Below are 18,676 nucleotides of genomic sequence, written 5' to 3' on the forward strand. Positions count from 1 at the left end.
TGGTATAAAACCATAATTAGAAATATGTCATAAGGAAGCCTTCCTACACAATGGATGGAAATAAAGGAGCTGTGAGTTCCATGGATTATTGGTTTGAGTTGGGCCAAGGGAAAATTATTGACCTGGTCACCTGGGGATGGATGTTCAGAGATATTTTACTTTTCAGAATTATTTTATAACTGCAGAGACCATTCCGCGGTAGCAGTATGTTCAAATCTGATCTTAAACCTTAAAAGGGATGATGCTTGGAAATAACCAAGTGATACAAGAAAGACAAATATAGAAAAGTTGTATCCAAGAAGCTTTTAATAGAATAGATCCCAATGACCAGATGTTCTAGAAGAAAAGGAGCAGATGTGAAGTGTCCAGATACAGAAATAGGATTGTGAATAATGGATAATTGAAGGAACCCAGATGTACTAGCTTGAATAATGTCACCTAAGAATTCAGAATCCCAGAATGTGACTTTATTTGAAACAGGACCATTAAAGATGCAGTTAGTTAAGATGACATGGTCATCCTCGGGTAGAGTAAGCTCTTAACCCATATGACTGGTGTCTTTATAAAAAGAGAAAACAGAGACACAGGCACACACAGAGTAAATGTCTAATGAAAAACCAGATACAGAGGGAGAACACCATGTGATAACGGAGGCAGAGATTGGAGTAGTGTATGAGCAAGCCAAGGAATGCCAAGGATTGCTGGCAACATCAGAAGCTAAGAGGAAGGCATGGAACATATTCTCCCCTAGAGCCTTCAGAGAGAGAGCGGCCCAGTTAACACCTTGATTTCAGATTTCTAGCCTCCAGAACTGTGAGAGAATAAATTTCTATTTTAAGCCACCCAGTTTGTTGGTACTTCGTTGTGACCACCCTAGGAAACTACCACACCAGGGTATCCTATTTCTCCAGACCTCCTTGTTTCTGCTGAAGGCTGAGCTTGCAGCTTTCTGGATGTCCCGACCTCTGTCCTAGGCCTCCGATTCTACCTCTACTGTGACACCCCATACTTTCTGGCTTACCCTCAAAATGGCCCTTATCCCACTCCTGCCACCACCAAGGAACCTGGCAGGATGAATGCGGTCTCGCTGCTTGGGTACCAGAAAGTGGTGACACTAGTGGTAGGTGTGTGTCCATAAGGCAGTCACTGCAGTGACCAAGCAACTTTCCACACCTGGCTCTCTGGGCACAGCCTTTGATTGGGGTGCAGCTGCCACCAGCACCATCCCTGCAGAGCCCTGCAACTTTGGTGGCAAAGAGCAGATAGCTGAGCCCATTCCAGGTCACAGCATGACACTGGCAGAAAGAGATGCTTTCCTGCAACTCTCTGGGTCCTATATTTGCTGCTAGCCTCAACCCCAGGGGGGATTTCTCTATTAACAGCATTTTTTTGTGCCCTGGAAAGCTATTGAATTTGACTGGTTCTGTGGCTTGAGTTTGAGAGGATTCAGGATCTGTCTTCTTGGCTCGTTGCAGAAGGCCCAGCCTGGCACTTTGGAAGAGATCTTTCATGGAATTCCCCATTGTTTGACCTGGTAGGCTTAGTCTTCCACTGTCACCCTATTGAGCTATCCCTAGAGATTCGCAAGAGCCTCCCCAAGCCCCAAGGACAAGCCCCAGAATTAGAAGATCCTGCAGGTAATGATTACACCTAGCGGTGCATAAATAGAAGAGATGGGTTTGAATCACTTCATTCCAGAACTGTGATTTCCAATACAGTAGCCACTAGCCACATGTAGCCCCTTAAATTTACGCTGTAATTATTTAAAATTAAGTAAAGTTTAAAATTCAGTTCCTCAGTCATACTAGCCACATTTCAAGGACTCAATAGCCACATGTGGGTGGTGGCTACCACGTTGGAGCACAGATACGGAATCCTTCCATCATCGCAGAAAGTTCTATCAGGTAGCACTGGTCTAGAGCTATTTGTTTTCCAAACCTTTCCACACGTGTGCTCTCTTCCCCTTTTTTACTAAGTGTAGTTTCCTGAGATAAATATTGAGAATATGTCAACTCCATAACACAAAGAAACATCATTTTATTCACTTAAGGTCTGTTAGAGATAATAAAAAGTTTGTGTCCATTTTTAAAAAGAGGGGGAATACTTGGATGTGATCACCGTACCCTACACTACAGAGCAGCGCTCACAGCACTGGCGTTTGCCAATGAAATGTACCTGAAATGTACCTTCCTTGCATCATTTTTTGACGCTACTGTGCAGTGATTCTGAGCCCTGTGGGCAGGAGCCTCTGCGGACCAATGTGGCTAGCTTTCATTCCACACCTACACACTTTCTATCTCCACCTTCTGTCCTTGGCAACAGAGCTGCATTGGGAGAATAACCCAAATTTGGATGTGGGGAGCGGAGAGACGGCTACTGTTGAGCTCCTGCAAAAAGCCTGAGTGAGACCATTGAAAATGAATGGGATATTATGCTATTTTCTCCTCTAGTTTCTATAATTTTCTTGTATCAAGCCGGATGACAATGAAACTATGTACTTCATTATTTGGCTCTCCATAAAAATAACTTCACCACACCCTAGAATTTAAAATTATCCTTCTGCCTTTTGTTGAAAGTAGCTGTATGTAAAAGTTTCCTGCACTTTTTGTTGTAAGAAAAGTATCGAAAACATCATTTATTGTGTTTCAGCGCCTCTTACGTAAAGACTTGTGAGATAATTCCTCTTATAATTCAATACCAGAGCAAAAGTTGTCTTTACTGGCGAACATAAGCTAGCTCTTTCAAATGTTGAGAGTTATGTAATCCATTCAAATCTCTTTTTGTCTTGGCTCCAAGGAAGCTCTAAAAAATTTTTTGTTCACTTGCCGCAGTTTCCCTAGCCTAGATTTTCTGGTATAATAATCATCCCCTACCATGACTTGTCCTCACTTGTTCTTATTATTATATTTAAGAGTTTTGGGTTTTTGTTATCGTTTTGTTTTAGTAATTGTATTCTTGTAAACCTCCTCTTCTTTTTGGACATAAATTAAACATCAGTTTATCAATGAATATCAAAAAACGAGGGGAAATAAATCTTGCTAGGCCAGTGCTTCTCAGAGTTTAATGTGCACTTAAATCACCCCGGGATCTTGTTAAGCTGTGGATTCCAATTCCACGTGTCTGAGGTGGGGCCTGAGATTCCACTGCTGGTCCACAGACCACCGTGTGAGTGGGAGATGGCAGTGTGTAGCTTGTGAACTAGCATCCTATTGCTGCTAGAAGGAGTCAGAGGAATAAATACAGCGAGTGAACTGTAAATGGAAAGGACAGAAGCTGAAGAAAATATTCTCATCTTCCAACACAAAATGAATAAGACCAATTCCCCACCCCCCTCTCCCCCATGCTTTGGTTTGGAGAGGGTCCCATGGATGTGAGGTAGCACAGCAGAGCTAAGAGCTGCACTCTGGAGCCACACTGTCTGACCTAGAGGCTCCACTCCATCCCTTCCTAGTTTGTCTTTGGGCAAATTGTCACTAGGCCTCGGTTTCCCAATCTGCAAAATGGGGACAATACTAGTACATTTTTCAGAGTAGTTTCAAGGACTCGGTGAATTAACAGATGTGAAGTGCTGGGAACAACGCCTAGGCCGTCATAAACACTGTGCGGGTGGTGGTTAAATCAGTGAGTGAATTCAGCATTCTGCTTGTAAACAACTGAATAAGGTTTATCCTGGATGAGTGGATGCATTTCTGACCGACTGTGTATCTCTTGGATCTAAACTGTACTCTGTTTTTCCCCTGTGGATTGAGGAAGGGGCAGGAGGGGGGGCTACATCTTTGATGAAAGGTCAGATTCACGAGGCATCCTCTTTATTTTTTTTTAAGTGAAAAAAATGATGGCCTTAAGAGTTGGACTTATAACTGACAGGAGTGGCCCAGGGAAGCCGAGTCAGTGGGGTTGTTGTAGTTCCTGTAGAGCAGCCACTTGGCGGGCATCCTGGTGACCCTCAATTAAATGTGGCCCCCTTCAAATACCTTCTTTAAAGAGACTTTTTACTGTTGGCTAGTGCTGGTGTACAAAAGTCTGCATTTGGGATTTGTGCAGGTTTTATGGAATCTGTCACTTAAATATGAGACATTTCCCTTTGGCCCGTGGCAGCAAAATTAATTTGAGTTGCTGAAGAGAATATGACACAGGTTTTTGCCTGGTATTGATCACCTTTTAAACCTTTGTTCCCCCTCCCAAAGCAAAGAGCCCAGCCAGCACCGAGTAAAGAGATGGGGCTTCTCTTTCGACGAGATATTGAAGGACCAGGTGGGGCGGGACCAGTTTCTACGATTTCTGGAGTCGGAATTCAGTTCCGAAAACCTCAGGTAAATCTCTCCAAGGTTTGAGTTGTGTGCAGAGTATATATGAAGAAATTTGCATCCCTCTTTCCACCTCCCTTTGTCAATCAGATGTTATGGCTCAGATTCCAATTCCAGTGAATCTGGCTGAGGTTGACACAGAAAACAAACTTTATGTGCAGCTTTGTTATCACCAGATTAGCACTGACCAATACCAGCATTTGTTGTTCTTTAAGTCCAGATGACATGTTTTCAAGTTATTGGAAACATGTCTCCAATAATAAGTCAATGGTCAAATGGATTTAATGATGCTGTCCATTAACTAAAACCATAAAACCATGGAAATCCACAGTGGAAAGGCAGTTCAGAGACCATCCCCTTCAAAACTTCCCAGTCCGGGGTCCTGAATACTGGACAGGCTAACCAGAAGAAAGAGCGGTCAGCGGGCTCATTTCAGAATTTCAGAAAGCCAAAGTAAATATCATTCAAGACCTGGAAACATAACTGTAAAAGCTAATTAAAACATGCTTTTCCTTTTGGGAGGAATTCTAGCAACTTCGTGTAGCGGTTACTCTGGTCACTTGATGCCCACGAGAACATCTGATTGTTTCTATTGGGCTACGACGAATCAAGATGAGGGGAAACGTCTAATGTGCTTACGGTTACTGTTTAGTAGAAAAAATGAAAACTTTCAAAACATGGGGCCCATTGTAAGTGGAAGGAAAGGGAGCACATTAAAAGGGGCAGATCTCTTGGTCGTGAAAAATCTGGTAATGTGGTTTACAGGCTTTCACTGTATTAGATGTCGAAACAGAGACACATAGAAAATGTGACTTATCTAAGACCCTTACTGATCTTAGCCAAGTGGTGGCTTCTCAGTGGATTAGATGGAAATCTCAGTGTTTTCTTGGCCCCAAGCTCTCTTTTATATACAAGTTTAATTCCCATCTTCCAATGGCATTTTTCCAAAGAGTGGCTTTATAAATTTTTTATTTTTTTACTTTAAAAAGAGCATATGCGGAGCTTCCCTGGTGGCGCAGTGGTTGAGAGTCCGCCTGCCGATGCAGGGGACACGGGTTCGTGCCCCGGTCTGGGAAGATCCCACATGCGGCGGAGCGGCTGGGGCCGTGAGCCATGGCCGCTGAGCCTGCACGTCCGCAGCCTGTGCTCCGCAATGGGAGAGGCCACAGCGGTGAGAGGCCAGTGTACCGTAAAAAAAAAAAAAGAGCATATGCTGTGGGCAAAGGACTGTCTGCTCCAGTGTCAATGTGCGAAATCCATGTTATTTATTTAGAGTTAGAGACCATGTCGGTCCCGTACGTCCATCAAATGATGTTTATTACACACCTAGCCTGTACCCAGCCCCCAAGAGTCTGCTAAGGGATGCGAGAAAGTCAAGATGCGTGATCTTTGCCTGCAACGACTTTGTAGGTCCTTGAGGAAAAGACACAAGAAACTCTTAAGTCATTAAATGAATATAAATGAGTGTAAACTCTAAGAACCTTTTTTTTTTTTAAATGTTGAGCCTTCTTTTAATGTATTCATTTTTTTTATTTTTGGCTGTGTTGGGTCTTCGTTTCTGTGCGAGGGTTTTCTCTAGTTGAGGCAAGCGGGGGCCACTCTTCATCGCGGTGCGCGGGCCTCTCACTGTCGCCGCCTCTCGTTGCAGAGCACAGGCTCCAGACGCGCAGGCTCAGTAGTTGTGGCACACGGGCCTAGTTGCTCCGCGGCATGTGGGATCTTCCCAGACCAGGGCTCGAACCCGTGTCCCCTGCATTGGCAGGCAGATTCTCAACCACTGCGCCACCAGGGAAGCCCTCTAAGAGCCATTCTGGAAGTGTTTTAAAAAGGGACAGATGAGTGTAAACCAGAGTCGGCAAATCGTAAGCTGGACTTTGAAGAGTGTACAAGATATTGACATAGACAAGAAAGAGGGAGGGGACGTGTTCTACGCTGGAAGACCCTGAGACCAAAGATGAGGCAGGGGGACCCTCCCACACCACGAAGTCCTGGGAGGACGCGCAGATACCGATTAACTGTAATAGCGATGACTTTCCAGGCAGCCGTGTGCCTGCTGTAACCAGATGAGGTTGAATATCTGATTTCAGGTTATGACACAAAAGAGTTCTCTCCTTGTGCTGAGGCATTGTACTGAACACACCTCAGAGTTGCGCTTCAGTTCCTTATTGAGCATTCATGACAGTAGACTTGACTCTAAAACTCTTTACCGGGGCGGTGCTCAGACCAGCCTCCCAGGCTGTGCCTGCAGGTGGGTCCTGCGTGGGAAGCCACGCCCCCTGTGGCCACCATCATGCACCCAGGCAGACTCTGTGCGGCCAGTTCAGCCCCAGGTCCTACCCCCAGCTTGGTCCCCGTGAGCAACCCCTGGGAGCCCTTTCCACGTCCCCTTCTCATCCCTGTCCCGCAGGTCCCCAAGATGGAGCGGTATAGAGGTCCCCTTTACCTGACTATTTCTCAGCCACCTGCACCACTGCAGAGACTTTGAGGGATGGCCACAGGGTGCTGGTCCTCGTGAGGGGCCCCAGGGTGGGAGCACCTGCTGACTCAGCACTGCCTTGCCCAGTCTGAGCATATCCAGGGCCACGAAATCCGCTGTGCATTTCGGGCCGGGAGTGCACGGAGGAGTGTGTCCCTGGCAGGTGTGCAGCACCTCATCCTGCTTTACCTCCGGCACCAGCGCCTTTTGCTCCTGCGCCAGGAGGGCTCCGTTCAGTCCTGGCTGAGAGAATGCGTGTGAGCGCACGTGAGCGTGCCAGGGACTAATCTCCACCCCCAGCGTGGAGGCATAAATCCAGACTTAAAGAGGGTCCCCTCTGATCCGTGACAGGAGAGCGGATAAAGGAAATAGAACAGCTGGAGATAAAAAGTATAGCCCAAGAGCTTCTAAAATCCTCTCTGCAAGCCCAGACTCTACTTTTATGATATTCAGAGTAATTGGATATATGGGGGGAAGCTTGGTTTGAAATCACACAACGTTAGGACTCTTCAGTCATCAGAACCAGGACCTCCCTCCCTTCCCTTTGCAGTCGTTCCTGTGGCCACAGATATTGGCCTGGCGCCCACCGTGACTCAGGTCCTGAGGGCACAGGGCTGAATGCGTTTCACCCCTTGTCCAGGGTGGCCACGAGCAGCCCTGCAGGTGCATCTCTGCTGTTGGTCCCTGTGAAGGGCGGTCCCTAGAGCCGTGCCATGCGGCACAACATGAGGACCCTGCTCATCTGTGGTGTTGGCCACCCCGGGGTTGTCCTTTCTCCCCAGGACTGGCCAAGCCCGGGCATCTGGCACTGGAGCAGGGGAGGAAAAGAGAGAGACTGACCAGAACTCAACTGGATACGCTGCAAAGGCCTCTCCACATCTGTCCTCCCACACTCCCTCGCATCTCTCCAGTGAAAGGGGTATTTAGAGCAAGACATTTCTGCAGGACACCTAGAAAAATTTTGTCAGTTAAGTAACCAAGTGGTTCAAACTATACCAGAGCTTCAGAATACAGAGCAGAGGAGCTCCGGAGAGACATAGGTATTGCTCTCACCACAGTGAAAGGTCACCCTGGATCCTTTAAGGAAAGATGCCTTACATATGTGATCATACAGTGTAAGTTGACGTCCCTCTTCATCATCTTTCTTTGGGGTGAGCCTGTGAGATGAGGGCGGGGCGGCATCTCCAGGCACTTGAGGGGGCACGACCAGCGCGTTTTGCTGCAGACAGCATGTGATTGTATGCTCTCTGCAGCACCCTGGGCCGAGCCGGGGGCTCCGTTCGGTGGGCCCCCCTGGAGACAGCTGTTTGCTCAGGGCCTCTAGAATGCCTCCGAGGTGGGGCCTCCCAGTGCTGAAGCAGGGAGTCCCAGAGAGTGACCCGGTCCCTCTCTTTTCTCTGTGTGTTTTCCTAGAATGGTGACAGGAGCCCCTTGCCACCTTTGCCCCCCTCCATCTCCCCTGCACAAATCTCTGTCCTACCTGGCTTGACACCCACGGCCGCTCAGCGGGGCACGAGTTAAAAATCAAAACCTGCAGCAAAGAGCATCCATCCCCCGTACATTTTTTACGAGCTGTACTCTCCTGAGAATGTGGTTGTTCTTCGAACCTGCAGATTGATTATCCCTGTTCCACACAGTGTCAGCTGAAGGGAGAAGCAATTAAAGAGAGCGCAGGAGAATCGCCAGGTTGGCCTGGAGCGCTGCCATCTCCCACAGTTGCCCCGAGTCATAGGAAGACCTCGGAAGGTTGGCCAGGCCTGGCAGTGTTCCCCACGAAGCAAACACGTGGTTAATGGGAACAGAGGTGCTCACACAACACTGGGACGATCTGTGGCATTTCAGCCACTGCCTGGCGAATATCACTCGGCTTCCATGGTGCTGCTGGTGGTGGGGTTCCAGCCCAACCAGAGACTAAGTCAAGTGGCGTCCGTTGTGCCCGAGTCTCTGTTGACCAGCAGAGGGCACAGAAACCCTTCCTTCTGCATGGAGTTGGCTTTTCCCTGGGAACGAACTAAAAGCTGAATTTTTCTAATCCATGAAAATCTTAGTTGATGAGAAGATAGCTAAACGAGGAACTAAGGGCTGCCCAGACCTCCTGATAGGATGGAGAGTGTCCAGCTGCTGCGTGGTTCCCCTTGTTGCAGCCAGCCTTGGCGAGGAAACCCCATTCCCTGTCAGCACCCCAGCCCTGCAGGAGATAGGAGGCCCCCTGAGGCAGCCCCTGACCGCCCTCAAGTCCCATCCCCTGCTGCTTGGCGCCGGGGGTGTCTGAGCCCAGGCTGCCTCCCCGCGAAGGCCAGTTGCCACCTGCATTCCTAAGCCAATGGCACGGATCACATGCTGGCATAGGGCTGGCTTCCCCACCTTGCCGACTCCCGCAAAGCAGGACAGGTGGTCTCCCTGATACCCACGTGTCCTCGTGGCCTACCAGTCATGACAGCCCTTCTGCCGCAAGAAGCCACGGAGGCTTAGTGCAGGGTGGCCACTAATCCGCCGCCACTGGCACCCTCCTCCCTGCTGCTGTCCTGGAGGAGCAGCGGTACCTGCAGGCTTTTGATAAGAGTAGAAGCCGCGCAGGCCTCAGTGGGCCTCCCATCCTCAGTAGATGGGGGAGGGGAGCTTCAGGGCCTCTTTCAAGGGGTGGGGGACCGGGCATCCGGGGATCAGAGCCCCCAGCTCAGGCCCGTGGGCTCAGAGATGACAAATACGAACCAAGCCTGTTGTGAATTTCTAATTGACACAAAGGTTCCTCGAAGCCAGTGATGGTAAACACATATGGGATGTCAGGATGCTGTTGTGATACCATTTTTTTTTTTTTTTTTTTGCGGTACGCGGGCCTCTCACTGTTGTGGCCTCTCCCGTTGCGGAGCACAGGCTCCGGACGCGCAGGCTCAGCAGCCATGGCTCACGGGCCCAGCCCCTCCACAGCACGTGGGATCCTCCCGGACCGGGGCACGAACCTGTGTCCCCTGCATCGGCAGGCGGACTCCCAACCACTGCGCCACCAGGCAAGCCCCTGTGATAGCATTTTTGCTGTCACCCGAGAGGGATGAGACAGGTCATCTCCAAGGCAGACAGAGGGCTAAGCGGGTCCCCGTGCGCGCAGGGAGAGGAAGCTGCTATCTGGGGAATGTCATCCCCGCCCCTCCCCTTCCTGTTCTTTCCTGTCCTCCAGCATGCCTGTTGTTTCTTTTTATGCTTTTTTTATTCTTGGTTTTATCTGGTAAAGGGAACCTTTTAATTTTTTATGTAAAAGTTTATTAAATTTGATTCCGAAATTTCCATTTCCATCCGCCCCAGACCTTCTGTATACCCAGCTGAGTGATGTGCATTAATGTGGCTCCCAACTCGTTCTGCCAAAGGGACGCTGAGGCCTCAGGGGCCACGGGGAGCCTGCAGCGCTCAGAAGCTGCCGGCGCCTCAGGGCCTCCCCAGAGCTGCTCCTCAGAGCAGACTGGAACAAGGGACAGAAGGGGACACCCACATGACAGTGACTGAGGGGGGCAGGAAATCGCCCAGGTGTCATCATTTGTGTGAGAAATTGCCAGGTCTGGTGGTCTTGGGAAGGACACTGGCCCGGAGAAGTTGCTCCCAGCCCGGACCTCAGCCCAAGGTGGCTCCCTGCGGCTGCAGAGGACTCACCGAGCTGCCCGTTAGCCCTCCTTCCAGTCCTCTGAAAAACCAACACCAGTTCCTTTGTTTAGGACTGGTTTCCTAAATTTTACCTGCCCATCAGGAGAAGAAAACCTTACAGGTACTGTCATCGCCAGATGACCATTTTCACCTTTAAATACTTGGCCACCTCCTTCATGTCATGGCAGACCTAGTGGGGGGACAGAGAGACCCGAGGAACCTAGGGAACGTCCAGGGGGATGGAGGAGACCCACTCCCAGCTGAGTTTCAAAGACCCATCTGAACAATTGGACAGTTAACAGCCCTCTTCAAACTCTACCCCCTGCCCACCAGACTCCGGTTAAAGAGCCACTAGTTTCCCTCTCCCTGCATAGCCAGAGGACGTGAGCACCAAAGACCTGAGGCAGAAAGACAGAGGGCTGGTGTTGAAGGGCAGGTGATGACAGATGGCAGTGGCAGGAACCCCAGGCACCTTCCACCCAGGCCACCCGAGGAAGAGGTGAGCTCTGAGGGATCAGAGTGGCCCAGGATTGAACCTGTGGCCACCCTGCGGCTCCCTCCACGGCTCCCACCCACAGGGCCTGAAAGCATTTCAGAGTTACACCAGATAGGAAGTGCTCAGACCAGACCTGTCTCACGTACCCCTCCACCTGCTTTGTACCCACTGTGCCATGAGGAGAGACATGCCCAGAAAGATACAGCAGTTCCAAGACAGCAGCACAGCGGGGATGAGAACTTCCTTATCTTCTGGTTGAGTGAAGTGATTGTGTCCTTCCCCGCCTCTCGCTCTTCAGGACCAGCGAGGGAACCATGAGGGTTTTCTTCAGGGAGATCGTTAGAATCACTAATGGCAAATCAGGGGGAGAGTTGGCGCTCACAGAGCTTGTGTCACACACGGATACACACACACTCTCTCCAGTCTTCTGTCCTTGTGTAAATGGAGCTGCATTACCTGAGTTGGCCACTGGGTGGCACCTCTAGGCCATGCACTTGACTACACAGACATTTCTCTGAAGAGCAACAGAAAAATATGCTTACCCTTTAAAAAAAAAAAGTACATCTTACTGTGGGTGAAATTCGATGACAGATTCCATGTCGTGGTTCAGCTTCTCTTGTCCCTGCCCTTTTGTTGGCTTGAGTAGGTGTGATACCCGTGGCTGTGGGAACCACATAGCCAGGAGCCTGTCCTCACGGCTCGTTGATGGGGAAACTGGACTCTGTTGTTCACAGGGCATGAAATGTGCCACCCAGACCTGAGTCCTGCTGAAAGCCCTCTCCAGGGATGCGTTGGGAACCATCCTCATGACCTAGGGAGCTGTTGTCCAAGCTTTGGCCCTGGCTACTGTTGCTCTCAGCAGAAAAGAGCTCACAGCTCGCGCCCACCTCTCTAACACCATGCTGCTGCTGAGGGATTTGTGAGAGGCAAATATGGATGTGAGCACGAGGTTTTTCTCTCCAGTGATCCCTGGAGAATCTTTCAGTAGAGAGGTTCCCCACGTATGTCCCTTCAGCTTTGTTCCAGATGAGCCCATCTGCATTCCAACAGACATTTATTGAGCACCTACTATATGCCAAGCACCATGCCTGATACTGATGTTGCAAACAGGCTTGGTTTCTCCATCTATAATATGAATGACTGGGTCCTTCCAGCTCGAATATTCTTAATGACGCCCAGATTCTCTCTGCTTCTTTGATCTCTCCTTCATTTGGATGCCGCCACATCCCAACCAGATATGGCAAAGGGACTCACATTGTCTGTGGCATGGCATCTATGTCAAGTGGCAGTTCTCAGCCAGGGGTGACTTTATCTCCCAGAAGACATTTGGTAATGTCCAGAAATTTTCTGGTTGTCACAACTGGGGAGGAGATGCCACTGGCATCTTATGGGTCGAAGCCAAGATTGCTGCTAAATCTCTTTCAATGAACGAGGCAGTGCTCACAACAAAGAATTATCCAGCCCGAAATGGCAATAGTGCCGAGGCTGAGAAACCTTGATGTAGAGGGAGAGAAATCTCTTTTTGGTAATCAGGGGCGCAGTGGTCTTCTAACATGCATTTAGTGCAATAATGGAACGCCTTTGTATTCTCAGCAGGCCCTGCGGCCTTCGTGATGTGTGAAGTGGCCACTGGGAAGGCTTGGGGATGCAGCAGAATGAATGCCACGGGAGGTCAGTTCTGGGACCATGTCCAGCAGAGCAGCTATTGACTAAGCCCATGGAACAGACTGTCTTTGTGCTTCCATTTCAGGTTCTGGTTGGCTGTCCAAGATCTCAAGAAACAACCCCTACAAGATGTGGCCAAGAGGGTGGAAGAAATCTGGCAAGAGTTTCTGGCCCCCGGAGCCCCAAGTGCAATCAATCTGGATTCTCACAGCTACGAGATAACCAGTCAAAACGTCAAAGATGGAGGGAGATACACATTCGAAGATGCCCAGGTTTGCTTATCTAGTCGAATAGTTCTGTCCCAAGATGTTCACTTTTCCACTCCACCACCCCACCCTTTAACACACATCCAAGGCGTTGTATGTAGTTACAATTTCAGGTTTTGTTATTTATAAGGCCATCAGTGGAGACCATTCCAGGTAGGTGCACAAAACAATTCCAGGAGGATTGTTTTCCTAGATGAGTTACGTTGTTCAATAGAAATAGGAATTTACCATTATACGTGGTATCTTTTCCAGGAAAACCTCAGAGTGTTTTACAAAACCTGAAGTCCTGTAATAAGTCGTAGTAGAATCTGGACACCATAGCACAACATTGGCAAACTGGGAACAGTAGCTGGCAGGGCCGGGGGTCAAGCCCACTCTCATAACTACCACCCTGCGCTGCTTCCACAGTGACTCCCAACCCTGTGGTGACTGGGGCGCTTTGTGCCATGTGATGAGATACCACGAGGAACAGGCCAAAGCCCCTGCCCTCGAGGGAGTTAAAGCCTAGTGGGAGAGACAGACAAGGAAACGGGCAGTGTCACCAGTAAATGAAGTGCCTCAACAGGGTGAGCTCTAGGGTTTAAGGGACCCATGGTTGGTGGTTGGGAGAGGGAAACTTACACCCCTGCTAAGCACCGTTACCCACACAGCTGCTGGCGAGGCTGACGAAAGAAACAGAAGCCTCCTAAGCAGCAAGCTTAACTTGAGGGCTGGGAGGGGCCATTTCTAGAGATGAGCATCAGACCCATTTCTCACTTCCTGGGTCCTAACGTTTATTTCCTTCCGCCATCCTACACTCCATGACAGGGCTTAAGGTTTTGCTCTGGTCCCCTCGACCCTCTTCATTTCTCTCACTTGTAAGGTCCCCAGGTGAGAATTTAGCCCTCCCACAGACATTACCTAATTTAGGAAACAGTCACCGATGCAGGTAATGGCATGAGAACACAGCCAGTGTCTCATCATCCAGATTTGCTCAGAACTTCAGAATGGAAATACCTACCAACCTCAACACCACGACTATCATTTCTCTCCCCCTGGTCGTGAGCTCCACTGGACACCTGTGCCAGGTAGATTTGGTTCTGTAGAGTTCAGTGACTTTGCTTTATGAAGTCCCTCGCACCCTTTGCACCTTCAAAGCAAAATATTTAAGTCATGAGAAATCTTTTTTTCTTTTCCAATAGATTTTTGTACGTGTGTGTATGTGTCCCAAGCACATAGCGACATATCGTGGTGAGGAGAGTGATGGCGAAACTCCGTGGGTAATGGAGAGTCTCCATGGGTAGTAGAGAATCTCCACAGGTGATAGAGAATCTCAGTGGGTGGTGGAGAGATCTCCATGGGTGATAGAGAAGCTCCATGGGTGATGGAGAATCCCCATGGGTGTAGAGAAGCTCCATGGGTAGTGGAGAAGCTCCATGGGTGATGGAGAAGCTCCATGGGTAGTAGGTAATCTCCATGGGTGATAGAGAAGCTCCATGGATGATGGAGAAGCTCCATGGGTGACAGAGAAGCTCCATGGGTGATGGAGAACCCCCATGGGTGATGGAGAATCTCCCCAGATGAACAATCTGAAGCACAAAGCTCAACTCTCCATTATTCATGAAACATGAGAAAAGGGAGACTGGTCAGAACCACGATGCTCCCCACCCAGTATTATTGCTCTGATCATGATATCAGGAAGGATTTATTTTCATGTTTTATTATGGAAACTTGTAAACATGTGGAAAAGTAGAAGGAATGGAGAAACAAACCTTTGTGGACCCTCATCCAGACTCAGCAATCATCTATACAAGACTGATCTCATTTTTATCTGTGTCCCCACCTATTTTTTCACCGTTTGTTTTAAAGCAAATCCAAGACTGTATCATTTCACTGTAAATAGTTAGGTGTGTATCTCTCTAAGAGAAACTGACCCTTTGGTCTTAACATTACCACAATGCCTTAACAAATTAGCAGTTATCTCTTAATATCATCAAATGTCATGCAAGTGTTCAAATTTATGGTAGTTCCATAAATGCCTTTTTAAAATCGTTATTGAAAATCAGAATCCAAACAAGGCCCACACATCGCAGTAGATCACCTTGTCTTTTAAGCGCCTCGTAATCTACGGGTTCCTTTTACGTCCTCCCCACCCACCCCCCCAACCCCTTGCCATCTACTTAATGAAGAAATTGGATCCTTTGTGCTGGAGAGATTCCATTGTCTGGATTTTTCTGACTGCAACGCTGTGGTACTATTTAACGTGTCCTTCTACCATCTGCATTTCCTATAAACTGGTAATTTGACTTAGGTGTTTAATCAGATTTAAGTTTGATTTTTGCGGGCAAAATGACTTCCTGGACTGTGCTGTGCTGTCTTGTCAGAAGGCACGTGATGTCTAGTTGTCTCTCTTTGTGGTTTTAGCAGCTATTGATGCTTATTGCTTAAATCCGTTAGTTAATTTGGGGTTACAAAATGCTGTTCTAATTCTATCATTCTTTCTTCATTTATTAACTGAAATACAAATTATCAAATGCACCTACCATTTGATTATCTAGTAATACAGTTCACATAGGAAAGATGGAATATGTGTTGGATGCATTCCCTTTATTTGCCAATTTAAAAAATAATGAATGGTTTACTGTCGTCATCCAGTGGTGACCAATGAGGGCTTTTTCGTGTGTCTGTCTTTTAGTGTCCTTGTAAACCTGTGGTTTTAAACATATTTGACGTGTTTTATCCATTTTGTTTGTTATTTTTATCAATGCTTGGATTGTGCCATCTCTGCCCTGTTGGCTCCTTCTGACATGACCCTACTAGTCTTTTATGTCATTCAAACACCAAGGAAACTAAGATGATCCAGGCCAGTCCCCAGACCTGGAATCAGCTAGTTCTCTAAGAATCGCTGGTTCCTCTTAGGGGGAAATGGTTTTTAGAGACCATAATTTGGGCACTTAGAGGCACTCATCATTCCTGGGTTGGTCATCATTTTTAGGCCTTTCCAGTGGCCAGAGCTAGGAAATAGGTAGTTGTTATTTCTGATAAAAATACATCACGAGTACATACTGATACTTTCCATTCAGACTCAAAACTACAGGGGATTCTGTTTAACTTCTTTCTTATGTCTGTGTCACCCTTCTCTATGCTGAGAATCCTGGTTCTCAAGGACGCCGTAGATGATAGCATTAGTACTTCACGTTATTCGCTTTATCCTGCATCACCACAGAGCAGTCTCAAAATCGCAGTGCCACCTAACGGCAGCGACGTGGTTATTGCCTGGTTCTTTAATAGCTGCATAGTATCCCATTGTGTGGAAGTACCATGGTTTAGTCAACCAGTCCTCTCTTCCCGACATTTATGTTATTACTAAGTCAAGAAATATTTGATTGAAAACTTGGGAAGTCAGCACATTGCACTGTGACATGTTTCTGGATACACAGCCTTCATTAGCACAGCTCTCTGCCATTTTTCAGGTACATACTTCCAAATATATTGTATCAGCTTACTGAGGATACCCAAAGCATCTCTAACCTCCTCAGTGTCTGTTAGGACTGGGATTCTCTGAATTCTAATAAAGTACTCTTCCTAAACCAGTTTCTTTTCAGCTTGTCCCCTTTTGTTTCTTAAGTGTGTTTTCATCATAAGTATACAGAGTGCTTCTCACTAGCCCTCTGACCTTGGGCAAGTTACTTAAACTCCCTGAGTCTTCTTTTCCTCATCTGTTGAACACAGATACAATGGTACCTATACTGTGGAAAGGGAATTAAGTGAAATGAAGCATGTCAACAACTAACCGTGTCTGGCTCACAGTAAGATAAGATATTTATGATATTATTTCCTTAATGTCATCAATACTCTTTTCTTATACTTTTATGTTTAGGAAGTTTGGTGAAAGAATTCAAATAATTGCATATAACCTTAGTACCCAGAGATAACTCCTATTCTAGTGTTTTGTTTCTCTCAACTTATGTGTAAAGAGTGTTTATGCAAATAGGGTGACTCTGTAGCCTGCCTTTTACACTAAACTAAGAGTTAATTTAAAAGGCTACATTTCTTCTGTAAAGGGCCAGATAGTTTAAATTTTGAGGTTTGTGGGTCATATGATCTACATCACTACTACTCAATTCTGCCATATAAAAACAGCTACACCGCAACAGTGTAAAATACATAAATAAGTGGGCCTGGTTGTGTTGAAAAACTTTATTTATGGACCCTGAAAGCTCAATTTCTTATCATTGTTCATGAAATATTATTCTTCTTTTGATTTTTTTTCAGCCACTTAAAAATAGAAAAACCATTCTTAGTTCACATAACATAAAGAAATAGAGTTTGAGACCACTGTGCTGAACATTATGCCATGAAAATCATTGAAACTTCAACAGATCAGAAAGATAGAAGATAGAGAGACTTGGGAGTGGTTAATCTTTCATTTATATGGGAGAGTAGGTTAGAGTAGACCATCTTGGTGCAGTAACAGCAGCCCACCAATCTCCGCGAATGTTTCTGCATCAAGGTTGAGTGTTACGGAGCCAACCGACCAAGGGGAAGTCAGCCAGTACCATGATCTTCACACTGCCTTACCCTTCCTGGCCAGCACTGCTGCCTGCACCCGCTGCACGGGTATGACTTAGAAGTTTCCAGGTAAGGAGAGGAGGCTAAGACCCAGCCAGGACTTGCTCTCCGATCTCCCAACTTGCTGGTCAAGTCTGCAGCTCAGATCACACTGCCCCTGGGTTATTAGAACTGAGGGCTTGGTTGTCATGCAGAGACCTAGAGAAACTCCAGGTCCCTAGAGAAGGTCCCTAAGCTGGGGAGCAGGCTCTGATCCTGTTTCAGCCATATGCTTTGTCTAGGATTGTAAGACTGTAAGTCCTTTAAGCTTGCTCTCCTCAGTCTGCCCGTCTGAGAAGTGGGAATGGTAACACCCAAGCCCTTTGGAATGCCCCCCTCCATCACCCTACTGGGACCAGGAGCTCTGGGGTGGCTTCCTCAGCCGGTCACATGGTTCTCAGAAGCCAACCAACAGTGGTCAAAATGCCAATAGACATGTTGAGTATATGTCCTGCTACTAGGGATCAGTAGCCAAAGTGAAGACTCAGCCAGCTTTATGCATTCATTTGAAATGGGGACTGGGGGTGGGGTGCAGGCTCCCTCTGACGGTTTTGTCTTTTATCTGACCACATGCATTGTTACAGCAAAGTTAATTGCCTGCGTTTGCTTCCTGTGGAAATATCTCACAAGATGCCCCGTGAGCATGGGCCCAGCATTTGCACTTGTGTTTTGCCGATCCATTTGGCTTTTTTAAAAATCTGGGCCAAGACCAAATCTTCCATAAAGATCTGTGGGCTGTGACCATAGCCCTCAGCTGTTTGCTGTGTTGTTCCAGTTTCACAGATTTAGCCTCGTGAGGGGAGAAAAAAAAGAAAAATGAGCCATGATTTTTTTTTTTTTTTTAAGGACTCAGTTCTTTATGCTAGGGATTGAATTCTCTGTTCTCAATCTTGGGGCATCCGCAGGAGCTGCATTGCCACCTACTTGCTATGTGGTCTCAGGCAAGGATCTTGACCTTTTGTGCCCTAGTTTTCTCCTCTGTAAAATGGGGATGATGTCTTCTCTACAGCCGTCTAAAGGTTTTTTAGAAATCAGATGAGCTAATATTACTGAAAATTCTTTGAATAAGTAAAGTGCTATATACTTATATGTGTGAACTCACAAAAATTAATGGCTTTAGTATTCCCTGAGATCTCAAAATTCCAAGCTAGATCTAAAATGAGTTCTCCCAAGAAGGGTCTGCTCTTAGAAGGGGTTCTTAGTGGGGGGGAAATTCAAAAATAAAAAGTATGTAGGAGCCAAA

At 47.3% G+C, this 18,676-nt stretch overlaps 1 protein-coding gene across 1 annotated transcript in view; it reads left to right on the forward strand.

Annotated features, from left to right (window-relative positions):
* Window positions 1-18,676, forward strand: part of RGS6 (regulator of G protein signaling 6) — a 581,418-nt gene that overhangs the window by 520,682 nt on the left and 42,060 nt on the right. Inside the window, exons 14-15 of the mRNA XM_032624551.1 lie at window positions 4,188-4,313; window positions 12,663-12,849. Of these exons, the coding sequence (XP_032480442.1) occupies window positions 4,188-4,313; window positions 12,663-12,849 (313 nt within the window). The remainder of the gene's footprint in view (window positions 1-4,187; window positions 4,314-12,662; window positions 12,850-18,676) is intronic.

This window comes from Phocoena sinus, chromosome 2 (assembly GCF_008692025.1).
Source record: "Phocoena sinus isolate mPhoSin1 chromosome 2, mPhoSin1.pri, whole genome shotgun sequence".
In the NCBI taxonomy this organism is placed as follows: Eukaryota; Metazoa; Chordata; class Mammalia; order Artiodactyla; family Phocoenidae; genus Phocoena; species Phocoena sinus.